This window comes from Desmodus rotundus, chromosome 1 (genome assembly GCF_022682495.2).
Source record: "Desmodus rotundus isolate HL8 chromosome 1, HLdesRot8A.1, whole genome shotgun sequence".
Classification (NCBI taxonomy): Eukaryota; Metazoa; Chordata; class Mammalia; order Chiroptera; family Phyllostomidae; genus Desmodus; species Desmodus rotundus.
The window spans coordinates 138,268,855-138,292,165 of NC_071387.1; the positions used below are offsets into that span (position 1 = coordinate 138,268,855).

Sequence of the window (23,311 nt, forward strand, 5' to 3'; positions counted from 1 at the left end):
CCCTGAAGTTCAAGCAACTTTAAAACAACTTAAAACATTTTCTTGGGGGAATGATATATCCATCTGTCGATCCATCTAGGCATCTCTAATTGTCATGCTTATGCCCTATTTCCATAGTTCACTTTCATAAACACAGTTTTAATTATGTCACACCACGCTTAGAAACCTCCAGTAGTTCCCAGTGGCCTGTAGCGGGCCACTTTTTTCCTATTATGACAAGCGTGATAGATGATGAATGCTATTCATCTGAGCAGCCCCTTTCACATCTACCGCTGTGCCCAGAATTGTCTGCAAATTTAGAAATGCCAGCTCTAACTCTGTCCCACTTCTGTCCAAAACAAGAAGGCATATCAGAGCACGTATGAGTGAGAATGACATTCTCACGTGCTCTAACATATTTCAAAAGTAAATTATTCCCAAACTCTGTGCTTTACTGCTACTAGTAAGATTCTTGCAGCGTGCCTCAAAATTAATCACAGTATAGAGCAAGACACCACAGCTCAGAACGACATTCATTCATTTTTAAATCCATACTCCTTCATGTTGCATACCTCTGGGTCTCTTAACCCTGCCTCCTATTCCCCTGACCCCACCTGATATGCACAAGTATCCTTTCCCTATTATTTAAAGATCTTGAAGCACATTCTGCAATTAGGAACATTGTCTATTTTGATCTTTCTGACCTAAATATTCTCTGCCTACTACTCAGTGAACCCTCCCCGTACCTTTAAGTGCAAACAGAAATGTCTCTTCCTCTGGGAAGCCTCCCAGGTCTGGCCTTAACCCTACCCTCTCCCGACCACGCCTCAGGAAGGATTACAGGACCTTTCCTACCTTCCTTCCCTACATTGTGCCATAAGTATTGGTTTTCTGTTTTTTTCTCATTTTCTAGTTCCTCAAAGCCAAAAACACAGTCTTATTTCTTTGTGTTCCCAAAGTCTAGCATAATGCCTCACCTAGATAACACACTTGCAGAATATTTGTTAAAGATGCCTCAGCAAAGCTTGTAGGCAGAACTGATCTGGCATCCTACTGATCGTGCTATGTTTTGTTAATTTTTATGAAAGAAAAAAGATAAATGTGCAAAAGTAAAAATATTTTGAGTGAAAAAGTTCTATTTTTTGTATAGTTGAGAGAATTGTTTTAAAGTGTTTATTCTCACACGGGCGTCCTTTCAAGTTTTCAGAAGCTTCCCTTTCTTCCTCATCTTTAAAGCTTACCTTTGAGATTGTACTGTGAGCTGCTGCATCCTCCAGAGGGTGGGGAGGATAAATGAGGCTCAAATTGCTTCTTTTCTGCTTCTCTGCATCTCTGTTGAAGCATTTGAGAGAGGAAGAAATATTGACACTGATACAACAGATTTCATGAAATGTTCATAACTCTACGTCCTTAGTATAGCTACTCCGGTAGACTTCTCCTTGTGAATATGTTTATAAAAGGGGTTAACACAGATGGACCCCGGTGTTCTCTATAAATGTATTCTGATCAGAAATGACAATGACTTGGAGGTCGTTCAATCACAGAGTTCCTGTGATCTTTCCTTTATATTCGGAAGCAGTGAAATATAATCAGTGAAAGAGAATGTCTCCCCACTCCTATTTTTATAGGAACACTGAAGTTAGGACAACTAAAATTGGTATCTTAAATAGTTCCTTGTACAAGGGATAATCAATGATGGTTTATGGTAGGATCTAATGTATAGTGAACATCCAGAATTTATACAGTAGTTAACAGAGAGAGAGAGAATTTCTTGTCCATGCCTGCTATTTATTTATAACATTTAAAAGCTTTATATTGAAATGATGCTATCCATGTCGCCATATTTCCCGAAGATACTAATTTAAAATAGGAATCTTGTTAAGAAGAAGGTAGTCTCACATTTGTTCTTAATGACCTAAAGGTAAGCTGGTTTTACAGGCATCCTATCGACAGGAAAAGAGAACATGTAATTCTCACACGAGTCCATAGTCGCTTATGTTATTTCATAGCTGAAGAAGCTACTTGGCACGTGCATGTGGTATATCATATTTAGAGCATGGCTTGATTTCTTTTCTTTGCATCTAGTGATGTTACTGCCTGAGTGTGCGAACGTTCGTGAGGTCATACTAGTTTTCTTGTTTACACTAAATGAATGGATTTATCTTGTAGATTTCCACGTAGAAGAGGCACTGGATTGGCCTGGAGTATACTTGCTACCAGGCCAGGTTTCTGGGGTGGCTCTGGACCCTAAGAATAACTTGGTGATTTTCCACAGAGGTAACCATGTCTGGGATGTAAAGTAAGTAATATGTTTCCTTGAAAGAGTAAGTGAAAATAAAGAGAGCATGTGTCACTTTTCGTTAAACTAACAATAGTAGTGAAAAGTTATTATTTGACTGTAGTAGAGCACTTTGTTGTTTCCAGGTAGTCGGTGCAGACTACTCTAAGGCCATCGGACCTTTCCCTTTCCTTCCGCGTGCTCCACAGCAGCGGTAACAAGGAGCCTTCTGGAAACTGTGGTTGCAGCAGTTTGGCCGCCACATGTGCAGACATAATTAGTACCTTGGCCTTTATAATTTTATTACTCGAATTTGTTCTTTTCATGAGCACCAAGGACTTAAGAATCACACCAGGACTGTCTAATTCCCTCTGTATTTCTCTTTCCAACCATTTCTAGCTTCCCCTACTTTCCTATAGGGATTTTTCATTCAAAATGTCTAACATTTACTGAGTATTTACTGTGAGTCTGTCATTGTTCTCAATTTTTACATAAATTATCTCACAATATTCAGGCACTGTTGTTTTGTTTCTTTTTAAAAAAAATAAATTTTTTAAAGATTTTATTTATATTTAGAGAGATTAAAGGAGGGAGAAAGAGAGAGACAGAAGCATCAGTGTGTGGTTGCCTCTCACGCACCCCTAACTGGGGAACCTGGCCCACAACCGAGGCATGTGCTCTGACTGGAAATCAAACCAGTGAGCCTTTGGTTCACAGGCCAGCACTCAATCCACTGAGCCACACCAGCCAGGGCTAGGCATTTTTATTTTTATCATCATTCACATTTTGCAGATGAAGAAGCTGAGAGAAGGTAAGTATTTTGCCCCAAGTCTCACAGTTTCCAGTGGGAAAGCAGGCTTCTGTGCATTTCCATCTGACTCTAGAGCTGGCCCACTTACTCACTTTAAGACACTGCCTTTTATTGGGTCGTAAGTACATTTACATGATTATATTTTGAAAAGATTCTTCCCAAATTTAGCTGGTTATTTTAATTCTCTTGAGTAATGAATATCCATGTATTCATTTGTTTTATCACAAATTTACAATGAAGGCAAATTTTGTAATATCTTATAAGTTAAGTATGATCAGTCTTCTCCTTTCAAGTGTACAGCTGTAGGGTCTGGAAAATTCAGGACCTACACATGCAGTTCAATTGTTTTTTCCTCCATTCTCAGAGATGGTGATTAAACTTATGCTAAACCTGTACTGTCACATGTACATATATAGATATATATTAGATAGATATGAAGATCCATCACACATGTCTATCTATCTACATATCTGTCTATCTGTACATATCTATATATGTAGTTTCCTTCATGCAGTTGACGGTGGAATTCAATCAGCATTTCACAATAGATTGGTAGCTTTGTTACTGTTTAATTGTCCTTTCCAGTTGACACACTTGCAAATAGAACTGGAGAAAGAGATCACTTCGGAGTTCAAAGGAAACAATCAAACTCAATATTCCTATTCTGACATCTCTGTTACATCATCTTAGTCATTATTGAACATCTAATGGTATTTTAACGAGTGCTTTTAAAAGCAAACTATTAGTATTCACTGCAGCATATTCTTCATTTTAATGAATATTGCCACATTTTCTGCATGGATTTCTAGCTTCATTTTACCAGACATGAAAACTGCAGCATCATTTTCTCCCATTGATGCTGTTTTAGCTGGCTAAAGCTGAATTGGACAAAGTCCAATTTTCCATTTTAATGTCATATTTATTCCAAGTAAACAGTAGAGGCTGGAATAGTTTAATAGAAAAAGGTGTCAGTAAAAGGCAGGTCCATGTAGAAGATGACAGAAGACTCTGAAATGAAAGCCACATAAGAACATTTTCTGTGACTTATATAGTCCTAACGGAAAAACGGCTTTTGCTGGCATCCAGCTTTCATCTAGATAACCAGCATCATGTGTAAATAGATTCCAGTGCCATTGCCAAAGCTCTGGTATGTTCACCCTGATAAATGGTACCAACAAAGAGGCGTTGTTAAAAATGCAAGACTTCTTCGAAGCAGATGTGCTGATTCAACTCATTAAATCCCTGCTTCTTCTTTTCTTCTTCAGTTTTATCTTTCAGACTTAAGAATATTTGTTACCTCTCTTTTCTTCTGCCTCTCCTGTATTGCCAGTTGGCCTCTAGTATCCTCTGCAGTCTGTGGTTGTGAGGACATTCTCTTCTAGCACCCAGATCTCTTCTTTCAACACTACCTGCTCTATTATTCATGAAGAGAATTAGAAATGGGTTACAGTTCGTTGTTTTTCTTTTTAGAAAAATAGACTCAGATTTCTGAGCTCTACTATTGGTACAGTCATGCATGATCATCCTTCCTACACACATAAGTCACATTATATAAAATAAACAGAGTACATAGTTTTTCTTCTCCCTCATTAAGTATCCAAGGATTGTGTGGAGAAAAAAGCACCTTCCTGTAGAATTTGTGATGGGCTGGTGAGAGACCATGGAAAGTAAGGATTGCACGGCAATTGCATTCCTGTTGCTACCACAACTTCGATACAGTACAGAGAAATCCTGCATTAATTTTTCTTGCAATCCTCCTATCCTGATATTTCTTACGTTCACAAAATCATAGGTTCTGTAAGGTGAGGGCTTGCTCTAAATCAAACTTAAGCACTCTATATCCCCAAATTTTTAGATAATTATTCTTTAAGTATTAGTGTTTGGAGTTAATAATAACCTCTAATTATGTGCTTAGTACCCAAACCTCCTTTGACATCGTCACATCATCTGACTTTGTAAGTACTCTTCAGTATACCTGATATTCCTGAGCAGCCCTAACTCTACTCCATAACCATGCTAAATAAGCATGGCATCCACAATCATCATCATCATCATCATCAGCTTAACCTCCTGACAGATGATCGTCACTCCCTTCCTCAATTTGACTTCTATTTTCCTTCCTCTCTGTCCCTTTCTTCAATGTGGCTACTCTAAGAAGCTTCTTCTAGCTGAAATAGAAAAGGCCTGTTACCAGCAGGGTGCAATGAAACTTTAAAGAGCCTCTGGTCCCCGCTGGTGTTAGGGCAGCATGGAAGCTAGAGCTCTTTCAAGTTTAAATGCATCCCAGCAGGAGCTGGGTAGCTCCTGGCTCAGTAACAGCTGTCTCAGGGTCTCCGTCTTAAAATCACCACCATTGTCAGAGGCTCACTTCTTGGCCTTTCTTTCACTTATCTCAGCTGTGGTGGAGGTTCTACTATGCAGGGCTCCCGTCACATACCCACTCACCCTGACAATGAGTTTCATCCCTAATTTTTAGGTGTTAAACGTTGTTTCATTTATATCTTTTATCATTTCCCTCATGTGGAGTTGAAAGAGATTGTGGAAGTTCTATCGCTTGCATTTCTTTCTTTTACCAATAAGAGAGAACACTCAACACCCAATAGCTTAGGAAAAGAGGAAATTTATTAGTTTGTATAAATGAGAACTTCAAGGGTATGGTGGGCCAAATGACCTCACTGGGATCCATTTTTTAATGCACTTTCTCCTGACTGGCTCCACTTCAGGCCCTGATTAATCCCCTCCCTCTCGCTGTTTCGGAACCCATTACCATACTAGTCTCAGAGAAGACATAGTCTATGTATGTCCCTGTTAAGCCAATAGAAAATCCTTACATTGAGTTCTCGGCACTCTTCAGTCTGACTTGGGTCACAGCTCCCCCATTGCTAAACCAGTCACTGTGAGCAGAGGAATGAAATGTGTTATTTGGCTTAGCCTCAGTTTTGTTCTAAGCCTGGAATGTGGGAGTAGAGTTGACATCAGGCCGGGAGAGTGGGGGGGAATGGGCTGAGAGACAGGTTCACAATGTTGGATCAACTAAAGAAAAAGTGAGATCTCATTAGCACAAAATAGTGCAGCAGACATTGGGCAGAATAACAAATTTCACCAGAGAGGTCATCTCCAGCTCCCCACCTAATGCAGACACCTCTTTTCAAAATCTACAGTCATCCAGTGCTTGAATTCTTTCAGCCCCAAGAAATTCCCTAGATAGGAGACATGTTTTTCAACTATGGGACTCATCTAAACGTTATAAAGTTGCTCATTATATTAATCTCAAACCTGAATCTGTAACTTCATCCCATGACAGCTTGATGCAAAATGAATTTACTCCCATTTATCCATGTCAGTTATTTGCCTATTTGAAGAAAGCCTTATCTTCCCCAGACTAAATATTCCCCAGGCCCTGACCAATCTTGATGCTAACATATTTTCATGTGAAAGTGCTCTGGCTTCTCAGCCCTGTAAAGTGTTTGGTTGAGAAGTGGCCACAACTCCTCATGTATTATATTATGTGACCTGCAATACAATTACTTTTCTCAATGTATTCTAGATATCTGTTAGTATAAAGAGACCGTACTCACTTTTCTTCAGCACTAATAACACTTTGTTGCCTTGTGTTAAATTAGTAATGTACTAAGATCTCCAAATATATTTCATAAAATTGTGCTCAAGTTTTTACCAGAACTTTATACTCATGCAGTGTTTTTAAAGTCAGGACTTTACTCCAATTACATTTCACTTCATTAGATTTCTCATTGCTTCGATTTTCAGATATCATTTTATTCTTAATTAACCAGAGAATGAGCTATCCCTCCTAGCCTTGTTTGTATTAGATTTGTTCAATGAACATGCCTTTGATGTCTTCATAAATGGTATTTATAAAATGGGAATAGTTGGGGGTCCGCACACGTTCCCCAGCACACACTCGCTGCCGTCTCCCTCACTGTGCCATCCCTCGCCCTCTCGCCACTCCTGTATTGCCAAGAAGATGTCGCTTTCTAACAAGCTGACTTTGGACAAGCAGGACGTGAAGGGGAAGCAGGTTGTCATGAGAGTGGACCTCAGTGTTCCTGTGAAGAACAACCAGATAAAGAAGGCTGCCATCCCAAGCGTCAAGTTCTGCTTGGACAATGGAGCCAAGTCCGTTGTTCTCATGAGCCACCTGGGTCAGCCTGATGGTGTCCCCATGCCTGACAAGTACTCCTTGGGGCCAGTTGCTGTAGAGCTCAAATCTCTGCTGGGCAAGGATGTCTTGTTTTTGAAGGACTGCATGAGCCCAGAAGTGCAGAAAGCTTGTGCTGACCCAGTTGCCAGGTCTGTCATCCTGCTGGAGAACCTTTGCTTTCACGTGGGGGACAAAGAGAAGGGAAAAGACACATCTGGGAACAAGGTTAAAGCCGAGCCAGCTAAAATAGAAGCTTTCTGAGCCTCACTTTCCAAGGTAGGGGATGTCTGTGTCAACTATGCGCTTGGCACTGCTCACCGAGCCACAGCTCCATGGTGGGAGTCAGTCTGCTGGAGGGTTTTGATGAAGAAAGAGCTGAACTACTTTGCCAAGGCCTTGGAAAGCCTGGAGTGACCCTTCCTGGCCATGCTGGGTAGAGCTAAAGTTGCAGACAAGATCCAGGTGATCAGTAACATCTTGGACAAAGTCAATGAGATGATTATTGGTGGTGGAATGGCTTTTGCCTTCCTTAAGGTGCTCAACAACATGGAGATTGGCACTTCTCTGTTTGATGAAGAGGGAGCCAAGATCATCAAAGATCTGATGTCCAAAGCTGAGAAGTACGATGTGGAGATTACCTTGCCGGTTGACTTCATCACTGCTGACAAGTTTGATGAGAATGCAAATACTGGCCAAGCCACTGTGGCCTCTGGCATACCTGTTGGCTGGATGGGCTTAGACTGTGGGCCTGAGAGCAGCAAGAAGTACGCCAAGGCTGTTGCTAGGGCCAAGCAGATTGTGTGGGATGGACCTGTGGGCGTATTTGAATGGGAAGCTTTTGCCCGAGGGACCAAAGCCCTCATGGACGAGGTGGGGAAAGCCACTTTCAGGGACTGCATCGCCCTCATTGGTGGTGGAGACACTGCCAGTTGCTGTGCCAAATGGAACACGGAGGACAAAGTCAGCCATGTTATCACTGGGGGTGGTGCCAGTTTGGAGCTCCTGGAAGGTAAAGTCCTTCCTGGGGTGGATGCTCTCAGCAATGTCTAGTACTTTTCCTGCCTTTTGGTTCCTGTGCACATCCTCTAACTCCACTTAGTGCTTTCCACATCTTGGTATTAGCTACAGTCTTCCCCCTGGCAAGATTCAGCTAGTGGCCAAGAGATGCAGCCCAGGAACACGTAACACAGCAGCACATCAGCTCACTGCACCCTGGATCTGACTACATTCTTCAGGATCCCATCTGCATTTCCTAGTGGCTAAACCGTTGTGCGTTCTAGAGCGCATATATTTATATTTTGCCTGTTAACTCATTAGTTTAATTCTCATCTTGGAGTAGCTCACTCTGATAAGCGTTGTCATTGTTTTGCTACTCGGCATGAAAACAAGATAAAATTCCAGTTATAAGGAGGGAGAGAGAGGAAGTTGGAGATCTATTAAATAAACAATAAAAGTATTCATCGAAACTGGGGAAAAAATGTGAAGAGTTGAATGGTTGGTTAATCAAGTTCCGTTCTTAGAGGTGTAGCCTTCTGGGAACCTTCTTCCACTTGCTCCTCTCATAGCTCACAAACCTTCCCTTCATTAGTGCCTTATGGAATTTTGCCAAGATCTATTGCTTCAGAAATCTATCTGCTTCCTAACTTTCAGAAAAATTAGTTCCAGATTTGCCTCACTAGTTTTCTGGAGCCTCATATAAGATATCCATTTGAGGTTCTGCTTCTACACCTGCAAATTCTTTCATACCTTAAGAATCAATTGGGCCTGGAAAACAGTACTCAGAGTGACTGAGCGGTACCTCAGTACCTTCATATCTGAGAGAAAAAGGATAAGGAATTCTACAAAACCAGAATTTCCATCTCTACCCCTCTCTCTCGTATTGCCATGTCCCATTTTTTTTCTCGAGCTGCTTCCTTCCAGTTTTACGCCACTCTCTCTTATTCTTCTTGGTTATGTGACTATTCTTCTATCTCTTCTACGTATGCACATTAAGTTTAACTGCTGGGGAGGTTCTCCAGTCCAGTGAGAAAGTTCTGGAAAGAGAAAACCACAACTTTCTTTTTGAAAACAGGAGACCTGGGTTTGAATCCTGGTTATCATTTCCTAGCCTTGACACTGGCTTAAGATATTTGAACTCCCTAACTCTCTACTCTGAAAAATGAAGGCTTGAATAAGTGCCTTATTCTGCTGAGTAACAAAAACCAGTCTTCAGCGATTCGTCCGCTAGTGCCCTAACCGACCAAAGAGAGCCTGGCCCCACGATGCTGAGTTCTTTGTTCTCTTCATTCCTGTTTGCAATGCCTCTGCTGCTAGATCCTTCAGGGCACTCAATTGTCATACTGGCTTTTTTTTCCCCACCTTTTTTCCTCACAGCGGCTTGTTGCAGAAGGACTTGTTTTCAACCTAGTATTAAATTATATTCCATTTAAAGTCTCTGGCCTTTGTAGGGTATGTCTTTGCTTTCCTAACATTGAGGGTACATTTCCATTTATTTTCTCAGTTGAAAATTTCTGGCTCTTTCTCCAGCTGCTTAATTTATATAAATACAACATATTTTATTTATTTCTTCATCTGCAGTTATTTGTTTTGTATTACCTTAATTTTGATTGATGGCATAGAAGTTTATTTTCTCCTTCCCCTAGTTCTTTCTGTGACTATAGCAAAGCATTTCTTCTTGGCCTTATCTAAACTATTTGATTAGCAGCTAATGTGCAAAATCATTAATGGGGAATTCAAACTGCTAAAATAAAGAACTGATGAATTCCAGCCCACAGGCAGAGGTTCAGTCTTTTCGGCTGAGTGCTTTTTCAAAGAAGCAAACAAAAATCAGCAGTGCTCTGGGCACTGTGTGAAATGTGCAGGGTATTATTATATCCTGGAAAAAATTAAATGTGGTTGAAATAAAGACCTCTCTGCAGCCTATAATGCGGGTAGCTGCTTTAGAACACTAAATAAGCAGTTTGCTACAGTAACCATGTATCCAGCTCAAAATCTGACATCCAGTTGTGAAATACTCAAGGGTTACCTGTCTTTAAATTAAAAGAGAGTTTATAAACTAGTTTATTTGGCAGATTTTGTATGTGTGTGACTTCTCCCCATTTAAGAAAATACAAGTTCTTTTCTTACCTTGCCCTGTGTAACTACTAGGGCCCAGCTATTAGTTGCAGGAAGCTCCAGCCCTCCCAAGTGGAAGGATCGGGACTGGCCCACCAATCAGTTGAATGACTGGATGTCCCTTGATGCCATAATAGCCGTCTGTTAGAGAGTATCACAAAAGACTTTCAATGAAACCGTCAGGCCTTTTGTGCTGTGGTTTAATTCCTTTAAAGCTATAATCTTGCTAAGAATTCTAAAGTTGTATTATTTGTTATTTATGTTTCTAAAGTAAATTGATATATTTAAATGATGCTAATATAAGTAGAGTGTCATCTTTTGTTTTTTCTTTGTTTTGAGAGGTGGTGGTTAAATAAACAGATTCTCTAAGCAGTAAATTCAAGAACTTGTCTAATCACGGAGATCCTTAATGGATACAAGGGGGTTGTGGTAATACTGTGAATAATAATCATAAAGCTGTATACTCTAGGAAAAGTGGCTAGTCTTAAGCACCACATAAAATCCCCTCTGTATACACTAATGACATAAGGGTAATTTGTAGTAGCCTAAAAAACAAACTAAATTATTTGTTTACATTTTAATATGATACTGAGAAAGATATCTTGATAAGTCAAGAGACCTGATATTTTCCATGAATCCAATTTTTCTTTAAAAATATCTAACTTATTTACTCTGTAGCTTTTCTAGTTTTTTTACTTATTTTCCTTTTGGCTTCCTCATTTGCTATTTCACAATTTACTGTAACACACCAACAAGTGAGTAATAGAATGAAAGGGGATGATCCTCATATTAACTAATTTTACTATTTATTACCACCAGTAGAAATTTGATATTTCTAGATTATGAGGATCAATGCCCACCCACAAATCATGTTTTTGACCTCAAAGCATCAACTACTCGATACACTTTTTTCCTACATTTGTGTGCAGTGTACAATAGTATCATTGGTAAAGGATGCTTTTCACTTACCTACTTATTGACTACTAGATTTTCATTCAATCTGACTGGCATAAGGACTGTGGGTCTGGGTTATTTATATTTCTTCCTTACCCTAGCTTGTGTTTTTGGAAGCCAAGTTCAATATTTCAGGTTCTTGACTCAGCTTACATGGTTGCTGGTGACTTAGAGTTTACATTTTGAAATATTTGATTGCCTGAGAAATAAGCTGGAGCTAAAAAAAAAAAAAAACATGCTTTAAGTTATGAGTTCAGAATATTCTCCTGGGAGAGAGGTTCTTCTTTCTACTTTCTCCCCATCTATAACTTGTAGGAGTGTTATTTCCTAAAATAGTAGGACCGTGGGACCAGAGATTTCAGACTGATGGTAAATATTTAAGTGAATGACAAGACAGACCAAAGGGACAATTATGTTCCAGAATTTCTGCAACCCATTTCTTGAGGGAATCATGAACAAGTAAATATATCAGGCTTCTTGTTTGGTTTCTCATTTTGCAAATAAGAGGTGGTGTGAAATTAGGTATCCTGAGGTCTGGTGTGCTCCATTGTTCCCAGGATTTACAATTGGACTGCCACTGCTATTAGCTGTCCATAGGGGGTCAGAACACTGTCTGTGTACGCAGTAGGTAGCACTTGGAATTATGAAGACATGGCAACTTTCCTATTACTAACTCCTAGGTGGGGGCAGGGTAGAGAAATAATGTACTAGTATTTTCCATGCCCAAATACACTGCAAGAATAAAAACAAAAATGTTAGGAAAAACTGCCCAAGGAATTGCTCTTTATTGGTTCTTAAAAGGTGAATCTACAATTATCTTAAATTTTCAATTTAAGTAAAAGGAAAAACAGATTCATTTCTTACATTCAGGGAAAGCATATGAAGTCTGTCTGGAAAAAGTCCAGCCATTGTTAACATAACAAGAACGGTTTGCATGACATCAATGTAACCCGGAAGCCAAGGAGAGTGGACTAGAATGCATATGAGTGAACAATGACAACTTCGCTGATCTAGTCAGTGGGGGCGGTAGATGCCATTGAGTGAGCATGTGCACTGTGTGGCCATCGCATTCAAAAGGACTGAGAAAGCAGAGTAACAAATCTGCAACAAATTTTGTGTTAAGCTTGAACATTCCTCTGCAGAAACTATTCAGATGATTTAGGAGGCTTTCAGGGACAATGCAATGAGTGCACCACAAATAAAAGTGTAGCATAAATGTTTCAAAGATGGTTGAGAATCTGTTGAAAGTGATCTACATTCTGGAAGGCCTGCAACAAGTAGAGAACCTGAGAATGTCCACATGTACAGGCTGCGATCAACAATGATGAGAGAACTCTGTGAGGTCCCAAGGTGCCTACTTTGAAGGGAAATGAGGCATCCTTGTCCTGTATACACTGTTTCTTGTATCTTGTATCTTTTTCAAGAAATGTCTCTGTTTTTCATATGATGTGGTTGGATACTTTCTGGACAGACTTCATTATTCTCATATAACTTAGATTGTCATTGTGCCATTATAAAAAGCTTTGAAATGTTTCTAAATAATGAGGAACAGAAGACTTAAAACATAAAACAGGTAATACCATAAAAGAGGGACTTCCTCCAATTACACATGGATGTGAAAGTTAAAACATACTATGAGTCCCATGTGTGTTGAACTTATGTTATCCAATAGCACAGTCAAGTGGGGAAGAAAACCTCATTAACGGTTGCATCTGGTACCTTTGTTTTCTAGAATATTAATTACAATATTTTAGTACAAAAATTCATATTGAAAATAGTCTCAGAAAAAAACTCTTTGTTGTTTCACAATATAGTAAAAAAAGAGTGACTTCATGTTTGCCCTTCACCTGTCTCCCCTGATTTAATGACACCTTGTACGCTCTTACATTGATTCTCTCTAATAAAATCTCCCATTTCAATGTAATAATGATTCCATGAATATCTTATAAAATCTGGTTTGTTAATGATGTTACTTCCATTTCATAAACACATGCATGTTTTTTGTAGATACTGATGTGTGGCTTTAACTACACATAATAGCGTATGTAAACAGTATTACTTTGGTTTTAGATTGACAACGTTGAATCAATATTTTGTGTTCAGTTGAATGGGTCATTAATAAGAACTACCTCAGGGACTTACTGTTATCTTTCAGGAAAAATATACCCAAAAGACTATAACAGTCAAGAAGCCCAAATAATTGTTTGATGTTTATTTTTAATGGCAAGAGAATGTATTTTGAAGGTTTTGTTCTACTGGGACTTTACATAAGTTCCATAACATCAACCAACTATTCAATAGGTGTATGACAGACTTGAGCAGTCTGTTGGCTTCCCAAATTACAGTGTTTCTCCATAAATATTTAATGTTATTCAGATTCTTTTTGTCTATACAATTAAACTACAAAACTGTAATGGTTTTTTACAGCCTTCTCTGAGTCTATAAAGGAAATTTTATATTACAGAAATATTCATTGATGATCCATTGACTTTTATCTAGCAAAGTATGCATGCTTTTTATACATACACACTCATGTCCTAACTATGTCTGATCCAATTCTTTGTGTTTGAAAATGTAAGTTGGCCTCTTGGTACTTAATATATTTACCACTGCTATGTAAGCTTATATTAGAAGAGTTTATCTTTGCCCTTTATCCCAAATAATTTCCCAAACAGGAATTGTACAACATCTGTGATGATTGTCAGCTTAAGGAAAGATGTCACTAAACTAACAATGCAGATAGAAATATAAATGCAAAAAAATATGTATACATATATGAGGCCTGTCCAGGAAATATCCAACCACATCATATGAAAAAGAGACCTTCACTGAAGAAGATTCAAGGTACAAGAAACATTGTACATGGGACAATGATGCCTCAGTCCCCTACAAAATAGACACCTTAGGACCTCACACAGTTCTCCCAATCACCATCACCTGCCCCATTATATTTTCCTGAATCTCATTGATGGTCTGAAATCTCTTCCCTTTCAAAGGTGGTTTTAGTTTTGGGAAAAGCAAGAAGTCACAGGGCACCAAATCTGGGCTGTAAGGAGGCTGAGTCACCTGGGTGATTTGATGTTTTGTCAAAAAACTCTGCATGAGCTGTGAGGTATGAGTAGACATGTTGTCGTGATAAAGCTGCCAATCACCAGTTGCCCATAGCTGCGGCCTATGGGCAACTATTCTGAATCACCTGAATAGTTTGTGCAAAAGAATGTTCACGCTTATGCAAACTTTGATGCAGATTCATTGCTCTACTCACTCAATCATTGTGAATGCAATGGCCACACAGTACACATGCTCACTCAACAGCATCTATTGCTCCCACTGACTAGTACAGTGAAGTCATTATTCACACTTGCGCATTCCAGTCCACTCTCCTTGGCTGCCAGGTTATGTCGATGTTGCACAAACCATTCTTGTTATATTAACAGTGGTGGGACTTTTTCCAGACAGACCTCATATATGTTCATAATATTTTATAATAACCCAGAAGGTGTAGAGTTTAAAACCAGAAATTGTCACATTTGTTTTAGTCTTTCATTAATTAGTACATAGTTTATTTTGTACTTACAGAAAAGCTGTTATATGGAAAACGTTCTGTGTCTCTGAGTTCCTTTTTGTTTCAAGACTCAATTATGTTTTATATTTTTGAAAAATTCTGGGCTTTCTGTTCTATATCTTTGTACTATGATTTGTATGTTGTACCTATGGCTAGTACAATAGTAACACCTTTTTTATCACTACCCTTCCTGCCATCATTTACACTTTCCTTATCATTACAGAGAAAGTTAAAGTCAGTTATGCTTTCTCTTGTAGTTTGAAAGAAAATAACTATTAAAATATTTTGAGAACCTTTTAAAAATATTAGTTACTTTAAGAGTTTTAGGTGGTGTTCTTTAAACTCTCGTGAGTATGAGTTGCCTGGGGATCTTGTGAAACCACAGACTCGGGTGCAGCTGGGGCTGAGACCCCGCACCGCCGGGCATTCCCGTGCTGCTGCTCCATGAGCAGCCCAGCCCTGCAGCCCCATTGTGTGTGTGTAGTCCAAGATACTGAAACGTCAAGGACAGAGAATGACATCAAATACATCTGAGATCTTTATTCTGTATTTAGAAGTTTAAGTTAATAGTCCTGGCCGGGTAGCTCAGTTGGCTAGAGCATCATCCCAGTACACGGGGTTGTGGGTTCAATACCCTGTCAGGGCACATACAAGAATCAACCAGTGTGAGTGTATGAATGAGTGGAGCAACAGCTCAATGTCTCTTTCTCTCTCTCTCTCTCTACCTCTCAAATCAATAAATATTTTTTAAAAGAATCTCAAGTAAATAGTATGCATTTATTAAATTCATTGACTTGGTTTATTTATTTTTTATTCTAATGGATTTTTTTAGTTCTTTTGACAGCAAGTTTGTTTACCAGCAAAGAGGACTTGGGCCAATTGAAGAAGACACTATTCTTGTCATAGATCCAAATAATGCTGCAGTCCTCCAGTCCAGTGGGAAAAATCTGTGAGTAGCTTAAACGTTGTTATTAAGGCATGTACTACATATAGTCTTGGGCATCGAGTGTATCACTGGGTCAGGTCTCGGATAGAGTGTGTTGTATAGCAGTGGTGAGAAAGCATAGCTTAAGAAGGCAAGACACTAATTGGGCCATCTCATCTTTCATTTTCTAAGTAAGTGGTTCTAAACTATGGCTGAATATTAAAATCGCCTGGCACTTTCAGAAAAATCAGATTCATATTTAGTCTAGGATGAGGCCCAGGCATCAGAATACTTTTAAAGCTTCCTGTGAGATTCTGACAGGTAGTCATGCTTGAGAGAGCCATGGATACACAAAGCCAGTGAAGTGAGTTGTGGTCAGCTAGATCTGAAGATTAAAAAACAAAGTCTTCAGCAAAAAAGTTATTTAAGCAAATTCATCAAGTAATCACTGTTAAGAAAAAAGGCTTTCTTGTTCCATCTCAAAGTGAAGACGGAACAAATGTCCTTTTTATCTTTCCTTAACACGCATAGGTAATTTGGCTTTGAAAGCCACTCGTTATTTGGTCTTATTCCTAGATGGCATTTGGCAGCCAAGAAAAAAGTTGGCTGACACTCATTGAAAAGGGCACAGTATCTGGAAGGGGACACCTGCTTACAGAGAGTCCTCAACCATTTTAACCTGGCATCTCTGGGAACTATACCCTACTCTCTTTGCTTAGGCGCAAGGAAAGCCAGCTTCTTTGGAAGGCAGGGAGCATCCACTGTGAATGCGGCTGCTGTGGAGATGGTAATAGATTTTTTTATAGGATTCTAAGATAGTGATTTAGGGGCCAAATTCTAATACCAGCTCTACCACTTAGTATGTTTGAACCTGCCTCTTTGGTGCTCCACCCATTAATCAGAAGCACTCTCATTCCAGGGAGGGAGCAATGGCTGCTAAATCAAGTTGTCCAACAGTGGGGTGTCTATATCATAACGCTCACATTCAGTCACCAAAACAGAGATCTAGTTCAGTTAATCAAGACCACAGCCTTGGCCCCTGGGAAAAAAACAAAAAACAAAAACTTTAGTGCCAGCCTGATGCTAATGACAAACAGAGCTTGGAGATTGTCAGATGTCTTTTGACCACATCCACATCAAGATATTGTCCATATGTCTGTTAATCCTATCCAAGTTCCTTAAGCCTGTGACCTTCTGTCTACATTAGTTACAGTTCTCTTACCCAGATCATCCCAATTGATTCATTAAATAGATTAATCTTCTCTAATGATTACCCAGCACAGCACTTCGCATAGCTTAGGTGAGCACAGCCCCTGTCTGCTGAAAGTTGTCTTCGTTGGGTTTTACTGTCTTTAGCAGGCACTCTTACAGCTTTGAGTCATATATTTGACATTTTGTACTAATACAGAATTCTATTACTTTACAGTATATTTAAACGATTCAAACTATATACATCCATTTCTATTTGTCTAGACAACTTTGTTTACGCACATTTCTAAGATGTTAATATTTATGATCTTAGAACTTGGGTTTGAATTGATGTTATTTGTATTGTTTAATATACTATACTTCAGAATAAATGGTTGTAATTTATATGTAGGCTTCATATATAGATTTTTAAATGATTAAATACTGATTAGTATTTGTCACAAGGAAGTCTTTTTTATAACAAGTATTTTCATTTAACCATTCATTTTGGTCTTTTCTATAGTAATGCAGGTATAAATTTATCGACTTTTATTGACGATCATTTTTATTTTGCAGGTTTTACTTGCCACATGGCTTGAGTGTAGATAAAGATGGAAACTACTGGGTCACAGATGTGGCTCTGCACCAGGTAACCTTCCATGTAGCAGTTAGTGAAATATCTAGAAGTTAGTGAAGTTGTACTTTCAGAGTGGTCTGACATTACCTGGGTCTTTTTTCTGGGACCCAGTAAGCTTATACCAAGAAAAAAGAACAACCACCTCTCAAATATTTCTCTTTAGAACTCAGTGGTGTGGTGAATTAATATGTAAGTGATCAAGTCACCTTTCTTCTTTGAATTCGCAGAAACCTTGAGGCCAAACTCCTTTGCTTTCCACATTTGCTTTTCTCTGTCCCAGGTCTTAGTTCTATTTCATCACTTGTGTTTTATATTTTCTTTGTATAATCTTCAGTAAATCACATATGCGTGTATGTATAAAACATCAAATTTGTGTCCTTTTTCAAAGGAGCTATATTTCAATCACAGAATAGTCATAAGGTCTTTCTTCAAAGCAAAGCTCACATTTGATACCTGCTTTAAGAGTAGGTGGCAAAGAACTAGGAAAACTAGGGGTAGAAAAGCTGGAACTCAGAAGTCATAGCTACAAACATCATCTCAGTAAACACGTAGTGCTCATGTATCATCTGCAGAGCATTGTGCTCTTAGCTAAGGAACGATAAGGAAGTACAGGTGTGGATGGAACAGGACCTCCATGTACTAGTCTTCATTCACCGTTAATTACCTGGATGACCTTGAGTAAATCAGTTCATCTTTGTAGCCCTTGTTTATCAAATGAAGGAATCGGACCAGATGCTTTCCAGTTCTAAAACAGAATATCTTCTTTTAAATAAGTCTCTGGGAGCTTATATTCTAATTGCCTATGCAAGTGTTCTTGGCCATGTTGGGTGTGTGTCAATAATAACCATGCAAGTGTTTTGTTCCTTTTGAAAAAGGTGTTCAAACTGGATCCAAACAGTAAAGAAGGCCCTCTATTAATCCTGGGAAGGAGCATGCAACCAGGCAGTGACGAGAATCACTTCTGTCAACCCACCGATGTGGCTGTGGATCCAGACACTGGAACCATCTATGTATCCGATGGTTACTGCAACAGTCGGATTGTGCAGTTTTCACCAAGCGGACAGTTCATCACACAGTGGGGAGAAGGTACTCAATAACACTAGAATTGAAATTCTTAGCCAATATCACTAGGGACAGGAGATTGGTAGCCCTCACATCACAGAGGATGTAATTGTCCCCCGTAGTGGGGAAAGGAGCCTCTATTTGCATCCTGTTGTCTTATTCACATACACACACACATTTGATAAGAAACTTCTAGCCTGAAATTTTGTGCAAATAGAGAGTGAATATGTAATGTGTTTGTGGTTAAGAGATATTAATAAACTTATACACTGCTTTAGCTTATTTTCCCCCTGGTTCAGATATTTCATGGTTTACTGTCATGAATCTAGAAAAGAAAGCTATAGAGTCAGACTTCGGTATTACAGATTACCTGTCTGAGGTTTCTCTTTGCTTTGCAGAGTCTTCAGGGAGCAACCCTGCACCCGGCCAGTTCAGTGTGCCCCACAGCCTGGCCCTGGTGCCTCATCTGGATCAGTTATGTGTGGCAGATAGGGAGAACGGTCGGATCCAGTGTTTTAACACTGACACCAAGGAATTTGTGCGAGAGATTAAGCATGCATCATTTGGAAGAAATGTGTTTGCAATTTCATATACACCAGGTGCTTCACCTTTGTTTTTGTGTGTTTTGTCATACTGTCTCCATTCCTAAAAATTATTTGTCTTAATGTGCCCTTTTTATAAGTTCTTTCTTTATAAGGGATTGAAGATGCTTTATGTATCAGATCTTAAAATGATTTTAAAACTGTTAGTGCATTATAAATCTGTTTCAGCTGAAGAATTACTGTTGTTTATATGGAAATAATGAAGAACTCAAAGATTTAACAACTGTCTTCAATGAGTTAAAAAAATTTTTTCCAAACATTGATTTTTATTTTTCCTTAATTATGATCATCTGCTCTAGTTAGTAAGTGATTAATATTATGGATTCATACATTATCAACAGATGGTGTATGTCTGATGAAATCAGTATTCAAAATACCTCTGCTTGACATTTTTTAAAAAGACATGGCCAATTTTTTTAAAGGTAAATACGTAAAGTAAGTGAGGCTTATGTCTAAATGCCAGGAGGAATGACCAATAAAATCTGAAATATTTTTCTCATTTTAAAATAGATTTTCTTGACTGGAAAAAAAAAACAAAAATAATCCAAATTCATAAAATAAGCTCTATTTGATTTACATTGCTGAATAACTTAGCAAAATATTTTGAAAATAATGAATACTGAAAAAATTGAAAATATATTTAATTTCTAAAAATTATATATAAGATTATATATTAAAATGTTTGCAATAAATTTTATTAAATATATCTATATCTATATTTGAAGTGGCACTGACTCTTTATAGGCATTACTATAATATTTACAGTTCTTATGCTTTTAAAGTTGCACATGGCTACTATCTTCCCGAGCATCCTCTAATTTATTTAGGACATGGAATAAAGGGACTCAGGTGCCCGTCTAAGGAGCAAATTTGGCTTCCTTAAGGAATAAATAGTAAAAAAAGTGATAAAAGATTCTCACTAATATCCTTAAAAGAGATAGTCTCATTTTGATTTTTACCTCATATTTAAAGAATAAATTTGGCAAGATCATTGACCTAATAAAGAGGGTGATCAAGTTCATAGTGAATAAAGCGAATCAGCCCTGGCTGGCATGGCTCAGTGGACTGAGCGCCGGCCTGTGAACGGAAAGGTCGTCAGTTCTGTTCCCTGTCAGGGCAATGCCTGGGTTGCAGGCCAGGTCCCTGGACGAGAGTGTGTGAGGGGCAACTGATCTGTTTCTCTTGTACATCAATGTTTCTCTCTCTCTCTTTCTGCCTCCCTTCTCTGCTCCCAAAAAATAAATAATAAAATAAAATCTTTTTAAAAAAACAAATCAAATGTGAAGAGAAAAATCATCAGAAGATAAGATGAAATCTGATTAAACACAGAATGTAAGCAAAATATGATGTGTATTGTAATTGCTATTCTCTCTACAATATTGCACAACAGTAATTGATGTTGACAGTGTTGATTTTTTTTACTGTGAAATGCTAAAGAACCCTATTCTGAAATCGTTAAAGAAAGATAAAAACATCTTTAATAGTGATTTAGTATTGTATATATTTTGTGTTTTAATTCTTTAATGTAATATTCAATTATTTGAAGTACTTATTTAACCAAAACATCACCATTTTTATTATTTTTGATAAACACTACTATAGTAATAAATATAATTTTCCTAAAAAGCATATTCACTGAATGAATATAAGATGGTCTAATCTTTTAATTATCAAAAAATATCTTTATCTGACGTATGTCTCACATTTTCAAACTTAAGTTTTTTAAATCAGATCATTCTTCTACCTACACTATAACTTACTTTCTTAGCATAGTTTCCTCTGATTCTTCTCTTAACTACAACAGATAGTACATTATTTTTTTTAAAGATCCGATACTCCAAAACGATTTGTTTGAATAACTTGATCTTCCCAATACCTTGTTAAGATGCCTGTGATACCTCTATGGGTCTGCACCTCTATCTATATCTATTGCTGGTGCCGTACCTATACCATCCATTTCTAAATCCTTATCCACATCTTTTCTGCATCGACGTCTATTCTGTATTGATGTATTCCTCCTTCCTACTGACTTCCTTAGTGGAACGGGCCTAGCACTTTCTGGTTTTCCTATTATAAGGAGGCCAGTTTCCTAACCTATTTGCCCCTTATCTTGTTACTCAGAAGGAGACATTTGCTGAGTATTTTATTCTCTACTTTGATTGCCAACTGTTGGGATCAGATTATTATATTATTATTATTATTGTTTGTGTAAATGTACGTGCATACATTTTAAGGCTAGTCTTATCCATATTTTTTAAAAAAGGTTAACTGAATATCTTGTCACAGGTTTGCTATTTGCGGTGAATGGGAAGCCTTACTTTGGGGACCAAGAACCTGTACAAGGATTTGTGATGAACTTTTCCAGTGGGGAAGTCGTCGACGTCTTCAAGCCAGTGCGCAAGGTATTCACGTATTATACAATGCCTAGGTGTCAGTTTTCATGAGAGGAAACTAAAAAGCAAACCTTGGCATTCAATTTGTACTTGCATAATCTTTTAAAGAACTTTAAGGAGATGTGAACAATTTCTTAGGTAGGTTGGTGGGCGTGTTCTATTACAATGTTTATTTAGAATAAATGTTCTTCTGTGTTCCAATCAATTTCTTCAGATGCAAATTAACACTGAATGCATTTCTCATGTTCTTAGTAGTAGACTTCGCATACAGTGGCAGGTTTAAATTTACTGTAGTTAGAATACCAAAAAACACCATTTCTGGTGTCATCCTAGTAGAGAAGATAACACAGTATGTTAAACTGTACTTTTATTGTTCTCTTAGATCCAACAGAACTCCTGTTTGCTTTTTCTATACCATGACTACACTGAGCAACAAGTCTTAAAAATAGCACTTCCTGGAATTTATTCCGGTCCTGTATGTTCTAGTAAGAGATGAAAGGCTAGTTTTGGCTTCACAAATGCATTGCCACTGTTTACTCTAACAGTGCCCTTTACAGATATGACTACGGCCCAGTGCGGCCCCAGCGCTGTGTCTGCTCAGTTCACCTCCTCTGCACTATGATCACCAGAATGGTCAGAATGTTCACACGCGCTCCTGAGTGTGCGTGGGGGGCCTCGCTGCTAGAAATCCAGCCTGCTAAAATACTGCAAAGAAGAGTTATTTTTCAAAACATGTAAAGATTTATTGGGCTTACTTGCATCAAAATGCAACTATCGTAAGCTATCAGGCAAACTGTAATACTCCTAACTCTTACAGTATTCTTTAAGGTACCAAATTTGCTAGATCTCAAAAAGCAATTTAAGATGCCTCAATATTTTAGAAATTTGTCTGTTATGATACTGACAGCTCGTCTGGGGTTTATCAGAATTCATTCCTGAGGTATTTGTGAAGTACGCACTCTGTGCCAGGCGTTAGGCTAGCTACTAAAGACGGCGGTGAAGAAAACAGGGCATGGCCCCCCCTCGAGAGGAGGTTTAGCAAGTTACAGAACCGGATTTGAAGCAAACTGAATCTGAACTACAGACTCCAGTACAAGTTCCCTGTTTGGCCTTCTGTTCATATATAAGAAATAAGAGTTTTTCACAGAAGTATTTAACCTGAAAAGCAAAAAGCAATCAAATATCAAATCATCGTAGCCCTTCAGAAGGAAAATTACATTGGTAACATATTTTACTTCATCGGTATTTCAGGCCCCTATTGTTATCCAGTCATTGTTTTGCCCCTTTTAACTTTCTCTTATCTATTGATAAAGCGAGAAGTTTAAGTTTCTTTCAGGCCTTCACTTTGTATTAGTTTGCCTTGATGTTTCTTTGATGATAATGTGCTGTATCAACCCGGATATCAATTTTTAATTCAAATATGCATCTAGAAATCAAAACTAACTGCTAAGCAAGAGGCTAAATTCTAAATGAGCTTTACTCTCCTAAAAATGGGACCGGCCCCGAATTAAAATTTCAGAAAGCACTGTGCCTAGGCATCCACATTCACCAGGCATTCAGTGCTGCACGAGTCACAGTAGACGGATTAATACAGCCAACTGGAAAAGAGAGCCCACCTCCCAGGTGAAATTTGCTTTTCCT

At 38.3% G+C, this 23,311-nt stretch overlaps 2 protein-coding genes across 20 annotated transcripts in view; both read left to right on the forward strand.

Moving 5' to 3' along the window:
- The window catches only part of PAM (peptidylglycine alpha-amidating monooxygenase), a 283,208-nt gene that overhangs the window by 244,062 nt on the left and 15,835 nt on the right, over positions 1 to 23,311 (forward strand). For all 19 annotated transcript variants that reach the window (XM_053911135.2, XM_053911114.2, XM_053911113.2 and 16 more), the window contains 6 exons: positions 2,149 to 2,278; positions 15,696 to 15,812; positions 17,553 to 17,625; positions 18,489 to 18,699; positions 19,074 to 19,274; positions 21,564 to 21,679. In XM_053911135.2, coding sequence (XP_053767110.1) covers positions 2,149 to 2,278; positions 15,696 to 15,812; positions 17,553 to 17,625; positions 18,489 to 18,699; positions 19,074 to 19,274; positions 21,564 to 21,679 — 848 coding nt within the window. The remainder of the gene's footprint in view (positions 1 to 2,148; positions 2,279 to 15,695; positions 15,813 to 17,552; positions 17,626 to 18,488; positions 18,700 to 19,073; positions 19,275 to 21,563; positions 21,680 to 23,311) is intronic.
- On the forward strand, positions 2,285 to 15,792 carry LOC112307141 (phosphoglycerate kinase 1-like). The gene has a single exon (XM_045197617.3). It carries the CDS (start codon positions 7,657 to 7,659, stop codon positions 8,278 to 8,280), a length of 624 nt encoding a protein of 207 aa, XP_045053552.3. The 5' UTR covers positions 2,285 to 7,656; the 3' UTR covers positions 8,281 to 15,792.